The sequence below is a fragment of the Acomys minous genome (genome assembly GCF_964271855.1).
Source record: "Acomys minous genome assembly, chromosome: 15".
Classification (NCBI taxonomy): Eukaryota; Metazoa; Chordata; class Mammalia; order Rodentia; family Muridae; genus Acomys; species Acomys minous.
Genome location: NC_140497.1, coordinates 23,318,757 through 23,332,944, shown reverse-complemented (window position 1 = coordinate 23,332,944; position 14,188 = coordinate 23,318,757). Strand labels below are relative to the sequence as shown.

The following is a 14,188-nucleotide window of genomic DNA, read 5'->3' as shown; positions in this document are numbered from 1 at the left end:
AATAAACAAACAAATACAGATGACACCTCTTGGGGTTAGTTGTCTCTAGGTGTAGTGGCTCTGTGTCAGAGGCAGCACTGTTAGGCATAGAAATGTCAAAACTTTTAGAAATTAGTGATAACCAGAAAGGTATATATTTAAAGGGCTATGATACTGGATAGGTATCTGAAGAAGGTCCCCTAAGCGTTCCTAAAGGAGGTAAAGGGGAGAAGAAACCTAAGCAGTTTTCTTTTTAATCCAAACATTTTTCTCTGGAATATTGGATGCATTCTTATTGCTATTTTAAAGATATCTATGATGTGGGAAGTAGTTGGACTCTGTAATTGACATGTATTAGCTGATAGTCTCTGAGGACTTCTTTTGTTCTCAAGCTAAAAAGATCCTCATTTACATTAATGACAATTTTACATGCACTTGGAGGATGACTAAGGGATTTAACTTCTAAGTGTGCCAGCACGGAAGCTTATAAGCTCTGTGTTATATTTTAAAATTATCAGGGTTCAAACTAACATTGTTACCTCACAGAATTTTTTTAACTTAAAAGATCTCTCTGGTCTGAATCTTGAGGTGAGGCATAGTAAATCACCCAGGAAAGAAAGAGGTCTCTGCAGACACCAAAAAGAGCATTAAGGAGAGACATGGAACCCCCTTCCCCCCCCCCCATCCCCGAGCAGTTCTAAGCTCTTACCACTCTTCCTACTCAGCTGGCCTTTTTTAGTGTTTGTTTGTTTTTGCTTTTACATTTTTTATTTGTTTTGTTTTAAGATCATTATCCAAAGTCCTACATACCAGAAAAAAAAATGAGTTAGAGCTTTAACATCTTAAGGTTTTCTCATTTATTTTAATAGCAGTAAACTACTGTTTTGAAGTGTTCATAATCACAGAAGAAATGTATGTGAGACAGAAACAGAAACACAAGTAGGAAAGGTGTAGGTGTGATGGTCTGTTATGATTTGTGTCTCAGGTCTTAGCGCACATGCTCCTGATTGTAATAAGCTTCACTTGTAGCTTTTGAAGTATTGGGCACATCTGAGGTGTTTTCACATGGTTCATTGTTGCACTTTTTTATTTCTAAAGGAACATGCTTTGTTTGTGTTTTCTTAGTATATTATTACTTTTCTTCAGATTGACTCATTGCTCTTCCACTAACAACTCAGAGGACACATCCCAAGACTTTGGTTCACATGCATTTCAGCTACTGTCTGCCGTGGACATCCTGCAGGAGAAGTTTGGGATTGGGATGGCGATTTTATTTCTCCGAGGCTCTGTAAGTGTATCTGTAATGGCTGCAGTGACAGTCTCTGACAGTGCTTTCCACTGTGTAGTTGTGCCTCTGGCTTTAGATGACTTACTGCCAATGCAGAGACACCTTGGGCTCCATCTTTGCTGTGCGTTCGTTGCTTTAGACAAGGCTTGTATCACATCAGATGCTGTTTGGCTAAGTTGTAAACTGGTGGTCAGGTGTGTGCAGCAGCCTGGAAATAGTGGATTAGCTTGCCACACTGCAATTGCATTAATCCCTAGGTTGGTGTTTCTTAGGAGAATTAAGGAAAGTTAACTTTATTGTGTCTAGGGACTGTTAGAATGAAATTATATCTTCTGATGCCCAGACAGGACTCTGTTCTTTGTGTAAAACTTTAGTTTCAGGGATTATTTTGTAAGCGGCTGTGTTCAGCCGTAGTATACAGCAGCATAATCTATCCTTGGGTGGTATTTTACACCAGAAGTATTTACCATTCTAAGAAGGGGACTTTGTTTATTTTGGTGCTTTACCAGTGAACAGCCAAGTATAACTCAGCTACTTTCTGTTTTGAGTGATTCTCGTGCCCTCATGCTGGCAAATGTCAGGCACAAATATGTTTAGAGAGCTTGTTTTCTATAGTCCTTCTGTTCATGTGGTAATTTTATTTCTGAATTAAAAGTCTGTAAATTTAAGAATTCTATATTAACATCACTTAAATAAACCAAGAGTAGCAGGCAGAATACTTTGCATCTATATCTTCTTATTAAAAATATGCTTTATAGTAGAGGCTAAATGCTCATTTTATATATAGACTCTAAAATCATTAAGGTAAGCATTTGCTTGTTAAATATTCAAATGCTTCATGTAAATGCTTTTGCTTTTGTAGAAAGCAATTTCTGGAAATAGTTGTGAAATACTTTTAGTGAAGCACATTGAAAACTTGTATTACTCTTTCAGGTGTCAGTGCTGTCAAGATAATAGGGCTTAAAATTTTGGTTTTAAATGGCAAAGATGCTTAAAATTTTAACAGTAGAATTACTAACTAAGGAATTTTAATTTTTATCAGCTCTGCAGGACAGCTCAAATGTAATTGAAATTTATCCATTTATTTTTTATCTTTGTCACTTTTAAAACCCCTGTATCCAATGTGAGTATGTAATTTATGAGACGTAACCTTGTTTTGATTTGGTGCAATCCAGCTATATCCAATATCAATAAATAAGTTTGTTTCTAGGCAAACTTCAAGTGGTCACAAGAGGGATCAGGTTTCGCTTATTATTTGAAAACCACGTCAGACCTCTTACATTGACAGTGTCTTCTGGGAGTCCTCAAATTAAGCAGTTCATCCTTAGTGAAACTTTATACTACCCTTGCTAGCTAAAAGTATAAAGCTTTTAAAAAGTATCACTTAATGAAAATGTGTAGATGCTAACGATAGTGAAAACAAGGCAAGTTACCAGTGGTCTTGATATCTACTGGGATATCACTGAAAAATTATAACTGTAAATCTCTTGAGAACAAGAAAGTTGTTCCCCTTAACCAATTTAGGACAAGTTATACCTTTGTATGTAATTTTAATATGTAAGATGATACATCAAACTATTTTTGAAGTTATTTTGAAGGGATTAGTTTTACAAACATTAATATGGTTTCAGGAGTACTTGATTCCATCCTACATGTTTTTCCAAATATTATAATCAGCTATTCAGTTTATCCATAAATTTATAGAGTTTAAAATTTTCTTTTAATGTCTAATTAGATAGTAACCAATATTGTCTAGAGAACTTTGTTTTAACTGACTAAACAGTTCACCATGTAAAAATCTTTGGCACTGCTCAAATATGCCATAACACAGTCAATAGCCATAATTTAAAGAAAAGCACATTGATCATTTGCATACCAAGATTAACATCTTCCCGAAAGCCTTATCAAAGTCCTAATTCCTATCATGACTTCAGAATAAGGTACCACTTAAACAATATTTTAGGGTTTGTGAGTGTACATGTGTGCAGGTGCTGTCACCTATGTGTGCACATGCAAGCACCAGAGTAGATGCTTTCACCGGTGTGTGCACATGTGGGCACCGGAGCTGGTCATTGGATGCCTTCCTCTGCTACTTTTGTTCTTTTGGTACAGTTTGTCACAGGAGCTCAGGAGCCTTGCCTACAAGCTCCTGACATCCGTCTGACTCCAGTTGCTGCCACCCCATGCTACAGTTACAGGCATAGTCTTCCCATCTAACTTGTCTTCTTAAATAATATTTTATTAGCTTTTTAAGAACTTTATTCACGTTGGAACTATATTTTGGTCATAATCAATTACCACTATTCTCCTAACTCTTCCAAGGCCCGTCCTTCTGCCTCTCACCCCAGTCCCACTTTATGGCTTCTTTCCCCACCCTATCTCCTGGTGATGGGTATAGAGCCATCTACTGGAATGTCTTCAGCCTACCAGGAGCTTTAAAGAGCATACCAACACTCTTAAAGAAGAATGACTCTTCCCCCAAACCCATCAGGTGTCAACAGTTGCTCAGTAGGGGCTCATGAACATCTTCTCTGCCCCATTGCTGAAAGTTTTACTAGCTTGATTGCATGCAGGCAACCACAGATACTGTGAATTAATGGGCCCAGTGGCCTGTAATGTCCAAAAGACACTGTTCTGTCCCAGTTCTATACCACCTCTGGCTCTAACAGTCTACACACACACACACACACACACACACACACACACACACACACACACAAACCCTGCCCTCACACACACACTTTGGGATGAACCCTCAGCTTAGAGAAAGGAGCGTGTTATACTCTGGCTCTAACAGTCTACACACACACACACACACACACACACACACACACACACACACACAAACTTTGGGATGAACTGTCAGCCTTGAGGGAAAGGAGTGTGATATGGATGTCCCATTTGTGGATGAACACTCTATAGATACTTTGTGCTTTGACCAGGTGTGAGTTTGAACATTAACCACCATCCCCTGCACAAAGAGCCTTCTCTGATGAGACTTGAGAGTGGCACTAATCTATGGATATAGGGATAGGACTTTAGAGGCAAGTTTAATACTATATTAGTTTAGCAAAATAATAGTAATAGATTCACCCCTGGGGCCTGTGAGCTCCCTGGCTAAGTGTTCTGGCCAGCTTTACAGTATCATGTCTGTATTTCCTCCCTTGGAGTGGGCATGGGAGTGGTGGGGAGGGGAAAATACTTCAGTCCTCTCAGAAAGTGCTTGGTTACCCCTGTAATAGCCACACCACTCTTGTACCCATGGGCATACCTGGCCATGGTGGGTGTTATTTTAGTGCACAGGATTAATAGGCTTGATGACTTGCCTTCCCCCAGCAGCCTGCATAGCACCTTGTGGTACTATGAAAGGTAGCCAGTAGAAAGGAAGCTTCCTGGTCAGTACCACTGTGGATTCTGCATGTCCTGTGACCAAAGCCTGTACAGCCTTGCTACCATGTTCTCATGGGAAATCCAAAGCAGCAGCAGTACCCTGTATTGTTCAGGGGGAGGGGGTGTCTAAAGGACAAACTGAGCAACAGTTTGAAAGTAGGTATCCCACACCTAACATATGGGTGGCTGGGAACTGTTACTGAAATTTGGAAAGAGAAGTTTGTGAAGATGTCACCGGGGGATTCAGTAGGTGTGAGGAATATAGTTGATGTAGACATTTGGACACAGAAAGTGGGAAGAATGATAAAAGATAATGCCATTTGTAGTAAGGAAAAAAAACTTACTTCAAAAAGAAAATTAGTTTTTGAAGAAGTTAATTTGAAGAAGTGGCAGGTTTTCATCTCTCTTCCCCATTTTCTATTGTACCAGAGGCTAATACAAAGGTTTTGCCTCTACAAAAACTCTCCCTTTGCGTGGGGTGCCCTGCCCACCAGCTGTCTTTACTCTAGCCTTTTTATTCATCAGTTCTTGGGTTCTGCACTCTGTAATATGTCACCTTTTTGAACCTTATTTTTTCAAGTTGACTTTTAAAGAAAAGTACACTATGAATATATCCCTTTTCAAGATTATATTCAATGGAACTATATATAGGTTCTCAGAGCTAAAGCTGGCAAAATAGAAACTATATTCTCTCTGTTATGACTTTCTCATTCTAAGTAGCTTTGGTGATTTAGTGGATTCAGTGGATAACTTGGAAAATTAAATTAACTAGAACATTTAGGCAGTAAACAAGGATGTCTTGCTTAGAGTAAGATGTCATTATATATTTGTCCAAAGCTTTATTGTGGGGCTGGAGAGATGGTTTAGTGGTTCAGAGCTGCTCTTTCAGAGGATCTCGGTTGGGTGGCTAGAATCCACATGGCAGCTCACAGTCTTATGTAACCCCAGATGGGGAGGAAACTGCCTTCTTCTGGCTTCCATAGGCAGGGCATGCACATGATGCAATACATGCATACATACATGCACACCTACATACATACAGGAAAATACTACGACACATTAAACAAAAATTTTAATAAAATCTTTATTGTACTGTTTTAAAACCAATTGCCCAGTTTAGTTTGAGCTTCTACTTATACGAGAAAAGTGCTTTAAAAACAAAGATGTAATATATGAAGGAATAAATAGGGTTCATTCTCTGCCTGGTGGTTACCATGGAAACATGATTATATAAATTTATTTACATACACAGTATTCGCAATGATTATTGATCTTAAAGGGAAGAGGTACTTTCTACTAATTAGGAAAAGCCTCATCACTTCATTCCAGTAAATGTGTACGTTCAATTTCAGTTTTTTTCTGCTTAGGAAGAAAAAAGGTAAGAAAGCTAGAAATGCTAGTTGGGCAACTTAATACTTTTGGTGTTATTTCTAAACAATAGAATCTCCTGCTATAAAGGTAAGCCCCACTAGCTCTTAATGGCTGGTCAGGGAAAGCTGATTGCATACTGATAAAGAATATTATGGACTACATGTATATCAAAATGGTTGCTATCGTTAAAATAACATCTTTTACATATGCTGTTTATTTGGCATGGATGTCTGAAATGCATTCCTTTGTCAGGGGCAATCACAGTGCACTCTGATAATTGTAGTCTCCATATTGTATATTAGTGCTTAAAATGCATTTACCTGGCATGTGTTTGACTTCAGAAACATTTTCCAGTTGACCCACAGTGAGGTTAACATCCACATGGCTTACAGTGAGGAAAGGACACCACTCTTCCCTGTATTAGTTACCTTTCTCGTCATGAAGACCAGATGCCTGCTGAAGTGACCTAAGGGGGAAGTTTATTTTGGATTGTGAGTCACAGGATACTGTCTCTCAGGCCAGGGAGGAAGACCTTCACGTGGATTTGTCCCTCGCCCTGGGAACTTGCAGCTGGCCATATCATGGTAGCAGATTGGAAGCGGAGGAGGCTGTAACTCTGAGATCTGCCGCCAGTGATCCATTTCCCCCAGCCCTGCCTCCATCTCCCCGGGTTCCGCAGCCTCTCAAAAGAGTATCTCCGGCTGAGGACCAGTTTTCCAAAGGCATGAGCCTGTGAGCACTGTATTTCCATTCAGATCCTAACACTGCTTGGGTCACAATCATGTGTGACCCTCTGCAGTCATGCATGCTTGCACATATTGCAGAGGAGTAGCCTTTGTCTCGCATCCTGCTAGTACATTCTGCTTAAGAGAACTTAAACCACGTTCAGAATTCTAGACAAAAGAGAGCTCCAGAGACATGTTTGTGACTTTCCATTTTGTGTAATAGAGGGCACAGTGGATGGGGGTTATAATGACAGATGAATTTTAGTCAATCATGATCATCCCGAGTGCATCACGCACAAGTCATTTTCTGTGATGCTGTGTGATCTATGCCACCATGCCCATTTCAAGCATTGGGATGGATGGGAAGCATGAGATGGGTGGGCGGAGGATGAAACGAGCACAGAGTGTTTCTACAGACAGAGTCAGGGTGGCCAGAACCTTCTCTGCCACAGGACAACTTCCTAATGTATCGAGGCCGTCATGCGTGGGGAGGCTCAAGAGAAAATTCTGCCAGCATTCAGAAAAAGTGTTAGTACCATAACAGCAGCTGCTCAGCACGCACTGTTTTCACTGGTGTCTCAAGTGATCAGCAGTTAAGGGAGCTTTGTACTGTGCTGTCAGCAAAAGCGCAGTGAGAGGAGGCCATGCCGCGGAATCCGTAGGTGTTCCCACCGCCCTCAGGACACAGTGCTCGTTACCACACATGTTCTAGACTTGAGCTGTAGTTGTGATCATTTTTAAAACTGGTCATCAGAGTTGTAATAGCAAAGGTGAAATAGTCCAGACACATATCCAAACTTACCCACTGGGAAATAACATCTGAATTATGTGAGGATTTTTCTATATTTAAAACAATAGACTATTTTCATGACATATTCATCAATTCAGTGTTCAGATAAAAAAGGTGGAGCATAAAAACCTGAGAGGTTTAAAAGCTAATATTTGTTTTTAAGCCTGAAGAGTTGCTTGGCAGGCTTTTGCTTTATTTGGCCTTGTTTGTTTGAGAAAATGTTTATAGGCACTTTATTTCCCTTTTTCAGAATTCTCAGCGTCTTCCTGATAAATACCGAGGTCACAGGTTTTTTGGCACTGGCAAGGAGCAAGCAGAGAGTTGGTGGAAGAGCCTTTTTCATCATCTCCTAGCTGAAGGGTTCTTAGTAGAAGTGCCCACGCAAAACAAATTTGTAAAGACTTGCTCCCTCACAAAGCAGGTAAACAGTCCAGAGATGTCCCTGTTGGACTCAGTTCTTCCCACTGTGTGTTAAGAGTCTTCTTGCTTTTGATAGGGTAGAAAATGGCTTCGCGAAGCGGAGTTGCAGTCTTCTCCCAGCCTTATCCTTCAAGTTAATGAAGAGATGTGTCCGAGGAGCGGTCTTCTGCCAAGGTTCTTTTCTCACCCCCCTCCCCGTTAACTTTTAGTTTTGTTTAAGGGATTCAAATGCTAGCAGTTTATAGACATTGTACAGGGAAAACCAGTTGTCTCCCTTTATGCCACTGGGAAGGGTAAATTATAGAACACTTTCCTGGTTGATGTCAAGTGTCTGACTACAATACATACAAAGCTGCTTTCCAAGATGAGGTTAAAGAAGTGTTCCTTACAGAAGAAAACAGGCTTGCGGAAGTCCTCCATATTGTACTTAAAAAAAAATTTTTTTTTAAATTCTTTTTAGTTTTTCAAGATGGAGTTTTTCTGCATAGCCCTGTCCATCCTGAAACTCGTTCTGCAGACCAAAGCTGGCCTCGAACTCACAGAAATCCTCCCACCTCTGCTGGGAATAAAGGCATAGGCCACCGTCGCCTGGCTTATATTTACTTTTTATATTTGTACCATGCAATACAATATGGTGCAAAGATGAAAAGGACTTGCGATTATTTTCTTAAGATTTCTGTGCTTTTGTATATTCTGCTATTATATTGAAATTAATATATGAATGTATATGATTACAGTCACACCCTAGCCACATAGAATAAAAGGAGAAAGGCAAGCTTCTTGTCTATTGCTTAGGCAGCATGAGGGCAAGGCTAAACAATTAGTGACCCATACCTCCCTACTATAGGCATAGGAAGGTAATATGCCTGCTGCCTTTTAAAAGTATCAGTGCAAATATTATTCTGAATCTTTTTTTTTCTGTTCTTTGAAACCTCTTTCTTTTTGGGGAAATCTGATTTTTGTTTGTTTGTTTGTTTTTTGTTTTCTTAATATCAATTCGTAAAGGGTAATATAATCTCTGTTTCTCTGAGAGTAATTCATTACTCATAAATCATAGATTCCATTGTAACTTAGGAGGTATTTTTATTTTACTCTTTTTCAGTTCTAATCCCGTATGGTCAGAAACGAAGCAACATTCCTTTAATCAAAAACCAATTGGATTAACTACAGAGCAGGTTTGTTTTCAAGGGTGGGTCTTACTATCTCGTTTTTCATGGAGGCAACTCCTGGTTTAAAGCCTCAGATTTGCATTGCTGCAAGTCCTAAGAATGGGACATATGAAAATCATAAACTACAAAGAGAAAGTGTGTGACAAGAATAAAAATATGATATCTATGATTTCTTGAGCAATAAATAGAAGTATTTCACAGAGTAATTTATCTTTCCTTTTAAGCTTATTTTATAAATCATTTCTCCTCAAGCTTTTAATGTATTATGATACTTATAGCTAATAAGTAAGTGTAATTCCTAAATATGCTCATTAAAACTACACACGTGTACACATACACACCCATCCCATCTGCAAATGGATATCTATCTATCTATCTATCTATCTATCTATCTATCTATCTGTTGTTGTTAGTGTCTTAGAAACTCCTACAGCGTCTCTATGCACAGCCTATCTTTAGTTAATTAGAACACAGAGATAGGCAAATGGTGAGTTAAATCTTCCAGTATACCATTTCTCCTTGTCAAGAGTGTCGATATGGAGTTGAATCACATTTGTACCTTAGGCTCTGTGTCTCAGGACATACTTCGAATTATTTACTCTTTAAACTGTCTTTAAAACTTTAGTCTTAAATGGTAGTGGCTCAGTAGCTTGTTTACTTGAAGAGTTGTTTGCTTAGGGGGAAATTGTTAGTATGAGGTTTTTAAATCTTATTTTCTTTATATTTAACTGTCTTTGTAATTTCTTTTTTTTTTTTTAATGGACTTTATTTGTGGAAAATAGTCTAATTTGGAGAGAATGTATTCTTACAAAGTGCCTGAGAAAATTTCTTCTGGGAGTGACGTTCCTAAAAAAAGGTACAGAGTTTGAATTTTAATTTTATTATATTTGCTTACATTATAGATACTGTTATTTTTCTTTCTTCCATGAAGAAAAAGGACTATCAGATGTTGGGCTGCATCACTGCAAAACAAAAAAATATTTAAAAACACATCCTCTGTAGTTTTTGAATGACTGAAGCAGACATGTGGGAAGTTGGGCACCTCTGTTTACAGAACTTTGTAGTAAAATGCTACGCACTCAATGCACCTGTTTCCTAAAGTAGCTGCTATTATTCTCATTCTGAAGGCCAATGTACCAAGGCCGGGCCATTAACCAACTTGCTCATGACTGTGTCACTAACGGCATTGCTGGCTCACATCTTTATCTGTCTACCTCTAGCATTTAACCACTGTTATGTATTTGGGAATACATATTCCCAACCCATTTTCAAATACAGGTATTATAGCAATAAGACTGGAAATTTAAAAATTGTTAAAGAGTAAAGCTAAAAGACCCGTTGTGGTTTTAATGTTGTGTTTTCTTGTGCCGGAGCTGGAGCCCAGGACCTGGACGTGCCGGATATGCACTCCACCACTAAGCTACAAACCCAGCTGCTCATAATTTAATCTTACTATGCGACTTGCTGACATAATAGAAGTATGCAAAGTGTATAGAATCTAATATCCTGTGTTAGGGTAGGATAATAGCAGTGTCATGCCTTACATTATGCACAAAGATGAAATGGGCTGGGCTTATATTCATATCAGGTTAAAGTAGATGATCTCCAAGATGCACAAACTTTCTGTGCTTTGCTCATATAGATAACACTACTTTGGATCTTATAAAACATTTACTACAATATTAATTTCCTTATCTTAATTTCATTTTGTTTGGTTGTAGGAGATGCGATTACTAATGTTTTATTTAAGTACAAACTTTAATAAGTATATATGACAGTGTCCATACAGTATCATGAAGCATTCCTACATGTACTGATAACTGTGTTTTTACTGGCTGCTTTGTAACACAGGCATCCTTTTAGGCCCCTGGATCCAAGGGGAATATTGACGATGTTGACTTTACATTTCCCTGATGTTAATAACTCAATGGGACGGACATACAGAGAATGGTCTATATAGAACTATAAAATGGGGCTGTGGTTTAGAGCAGAGGACCAGGGGTCAGTTTCCAGCACCCAGATGGTGGCTCACAATATATGTAACTCCAGTTTCAAGCGATCTCATGCCTGCCCTCACCTGATTTCTGTGGGTACTAGATACATGTGGTGAGCATACATACACCTAGGCAAAACATTCCTACACATTATTAGTAAAAAAACATAAAACCTTTTAAAATGACCATTTAGACTCTAGCATTTTATAAAGGATAAAGGCTGAAACTGAGGAAAACTGGGAGCAGAAGAGGCGGTCTTTGCTAGGGAAGAATACACCATTAGGTTGTGTTTGTCTGTCTGTCTGTCTCCAGTTTTCCTAGCATTCTTTGCTTTTTTCCCCCCACTGTATGTTTTTGACGCCTTTATTTTAAAAAATCAGGTAACTATAGCTGTGAGTTTAATTCTGCCATTGTATTTCCTTGATCCATGTGTCTGTTTTTGTGCGAGAGTCGTGATTGCTTGCTTGCTTGTACTTTACCTGTGTAGTATAATTTGAGATCAGCTATTGCAATGTCTCCAGTCTGCCTTCTGCTCCGGATGGCTTTTGCTGGTTGGAGTCATTTTGCTTCTCTTTGAATTTTAGGATTTTTTTCTCTTTCTATGAAGAACTTCTTTTAAGCATTTAATGGTGGATTGTGTTGAGTTTTAGATCTGTTTCTGTAACTTACTTATTGTCACCATATTCTGCCAATGTGTGTGTTGGAGATTGTTCCATTTTATAATGTCTTCCACTTTTTCTTCAAAGTTTAAAGTTGCAGAAGGCTTTCACTTCCTTGGTAGGTTTTATTCCTAGGTTTTGGATGCTACTAGCCCCCACTCTTTTTTATTAGGTTTTTCGAGACAGGGCGTCTCTGTGTAACAGCCTTGGCTGTCCTAAACTTGCTTTTTAGACCAGGCTGGCCTTGAACTCACAGAGATTGCCTGCCTCTGCCTCCCTGAGTGCTGGGATTAAAGGAATATGACACCATGCCTGTGTCTTGCCCTGACCCTTAATCAAGTTCTTTATTTGAGGTGTAGAGAAGCTAATGCCTTTAGTATGTTCATTTTGCAATCTACTTAGTAGCTGAAAAAATGTTTCTCAGATCTGAGAGCTTCCTGGTAGAGTCATTAAGGTCTTTAAAAATTAGGATTGTATCTGCAAGTAGGAGTGGTTTTACTTTTTTCTGTTCTACTAATGCCCTTTTCTTCCTTTCTTTTTGCTGCTCTAGCTTAGCCTTTTAGCACTCTATTGAATGAGAATGGAAAAACTAGGGACCTTTGTCTCATTCCTGATTTTAGAGGATGTCTTTTCATTTTTCCCTCATTTATTATAATATTGGCTGTAAATTTACTGTATGTAGCTTCATTATGTTAAGGTTTGTTCCTTCTCTTTGTAGTTTCTTAAGGGCTTTTCAAATGAGGGCTATTGAGCTTTGTCAGAGTTTTTTTTTTTTTTCCTGTAAACACCGAGATGATCATGTGAACTAGAGAGTGTCCTTGAGTATTTTTATGTGTATTTTACATTTATTGTGTTGAACCATCATTGTACCCCTGGAATGTAAGCCACACTATGACCTTGTGTGTTCTTGAATTTTGTTTGCAGGTTTATTTTTGCATTTATGTTTATCATAGATGTTGCTCTATAATCTCTCTGTCTGTCTCTGTCTCTGTCTCTATCTCTGTGTCTGTCTCTGTCTCTGTCTCTATCTCTGTGTCTGTCTCTGTCTCTGTCTCTATCTCTGTGTCTGTCTCTGTCTCTGTCTCTATCTCTGTGTCTGTCTCTGTCTCTGTGTCTATCTCTGTGTCTGTCTCTGTCTCTGTCTCTTTCTCTGTGTCTGCTGTCTCTGTCTCTCTCTCGGTGCACATCCTCATCTTGTTTTGGCATGGTAATGCTAGCTTCACTGTGTGTGTTAGGTGGTGTTCTTTATCTTTCTATTGTGTGGAGCAGTTTGAGGAGCATTGCTGTTGGCTTGTTTTGGATTTGGTAGAGTTCAGCAGTGAATCCACCTGCTCCTGAGCTTTTCTTTGGTAGAAAACTTTGTTATTTTCTGTGCATCTGGGGCAAAGCACCTGACAAGAGCAGCTTAGGGAAGGTAGAGTGCATGTCCGCTCTCATTTTGAGGGTGCATTACCATGGTAGCAGGCACTGGAGCAGCTCACTGCATCTGTAGCACGCGGGCTCTCGTTTGGAGGATGCTCTACCATGGTAGCACTGGAGCAACTCACTGCATCTGTAGCCCATGGGCTGTTGTTGTTTGGAGGATGCTCTACCATGGTAGCACTGGAGCAGCTCACTGTATCTGTAGCACGTGGGCTCTTGTTTGAAGGATGCTCTACCATGGTAGCACTGGAGCAGCTCACTGCATCTGTAGCACGTGGGCTCTTGTTTGGAGGATGCTCTACCATGGTAGCACTGGAGCAGCTCACTGCATCTGTAGCACATGGGCTGCTGTTTGGAGGGTGCATTACCATGGTAGCGGGCACTGGAGCAGCTCACTGCATCTGTAGCACGTGGGCTCTCGTTTGGAGGATGCTCTACCATGGTAGCACTGGAGCAGCTCACTGCATCTGTAGTCAGCAGCAGAGGGAAATGACTATTCATACTCAGTTCCTGCCTAGTCTGGGAATTCCCAGATTGCAGGGGAGTCTTCTCATTTCGTTTAGCTTGGGCTAATTAAGATCTAAGCAAGTACCCCATTGCCTACTGCCTGTGTAACTTCAGATCTCGCCAACCTGCCAATCAGTACCACCACTGAGGCAGGCTCTGACTGCTTCCCTTGTCTTGCCTTTTACAGCACATTTTTAAAATTTTTATTTTACTGGGATCACTTTACAGCCTGATCCCAGTGTCCCCCCTTCCTCCAGTCCCACCCTCACGCCCCACTCTCCTTCATTCTCCCCTCTCCATCTTCTCAGAGAAGGGGAGGCCCCTAAGGGCTATAAACCCACCCTGGCACGTCAAGTCCCAGCAGGACTAAGAGCATCCTCTTCCACAGAGGCCAGACAAGGCAGCCCAGCTAAGGGGAAGGGATGCAAAGGCAGGCAACAGAGTCAGAGACAGCCCCTGCTCCATTGTTAGGGA

The 14,188-nt window shown here is 39.9% G+C and overlaps 1 protein-coding gene across 3 annotated transcripts in view; it reads left to right on the top strand.

Moving 5' to 3' along the window:
- Positions 1-14,188, top strand: part of WRN (WRN RecQ like helicase) — a 121,386-nt gene that overhangs the window by 84,572 nt on the left and 22,626 nt on the right. For all 3 annotated transcript variants that reach the window (XM_084759656.1, XM_084759655.1, XM_084759657.1), the window contains 5 exons: positions 1,126-1,267; positions 7,794-7,964; positions 8,040-8,137; positions 9,066-9,138; positions 9,915-9,988. In XM_084759656.1, the coding sequence (XP_084615782.1) occupies positions 1,126-1,267; positions 7,794-7,964; positions 8,040-8,137; positions 9,066-9,138; positions 9,915-9,988 (558 nt within the window). The remainder of the gene's footprint in view (positions 1-1,125; positions 1,268-7,793; positions 7,965-8,039; positions 8,138-9,065; positions 9,139-9,914; positions 9,989-14,188) is intronic.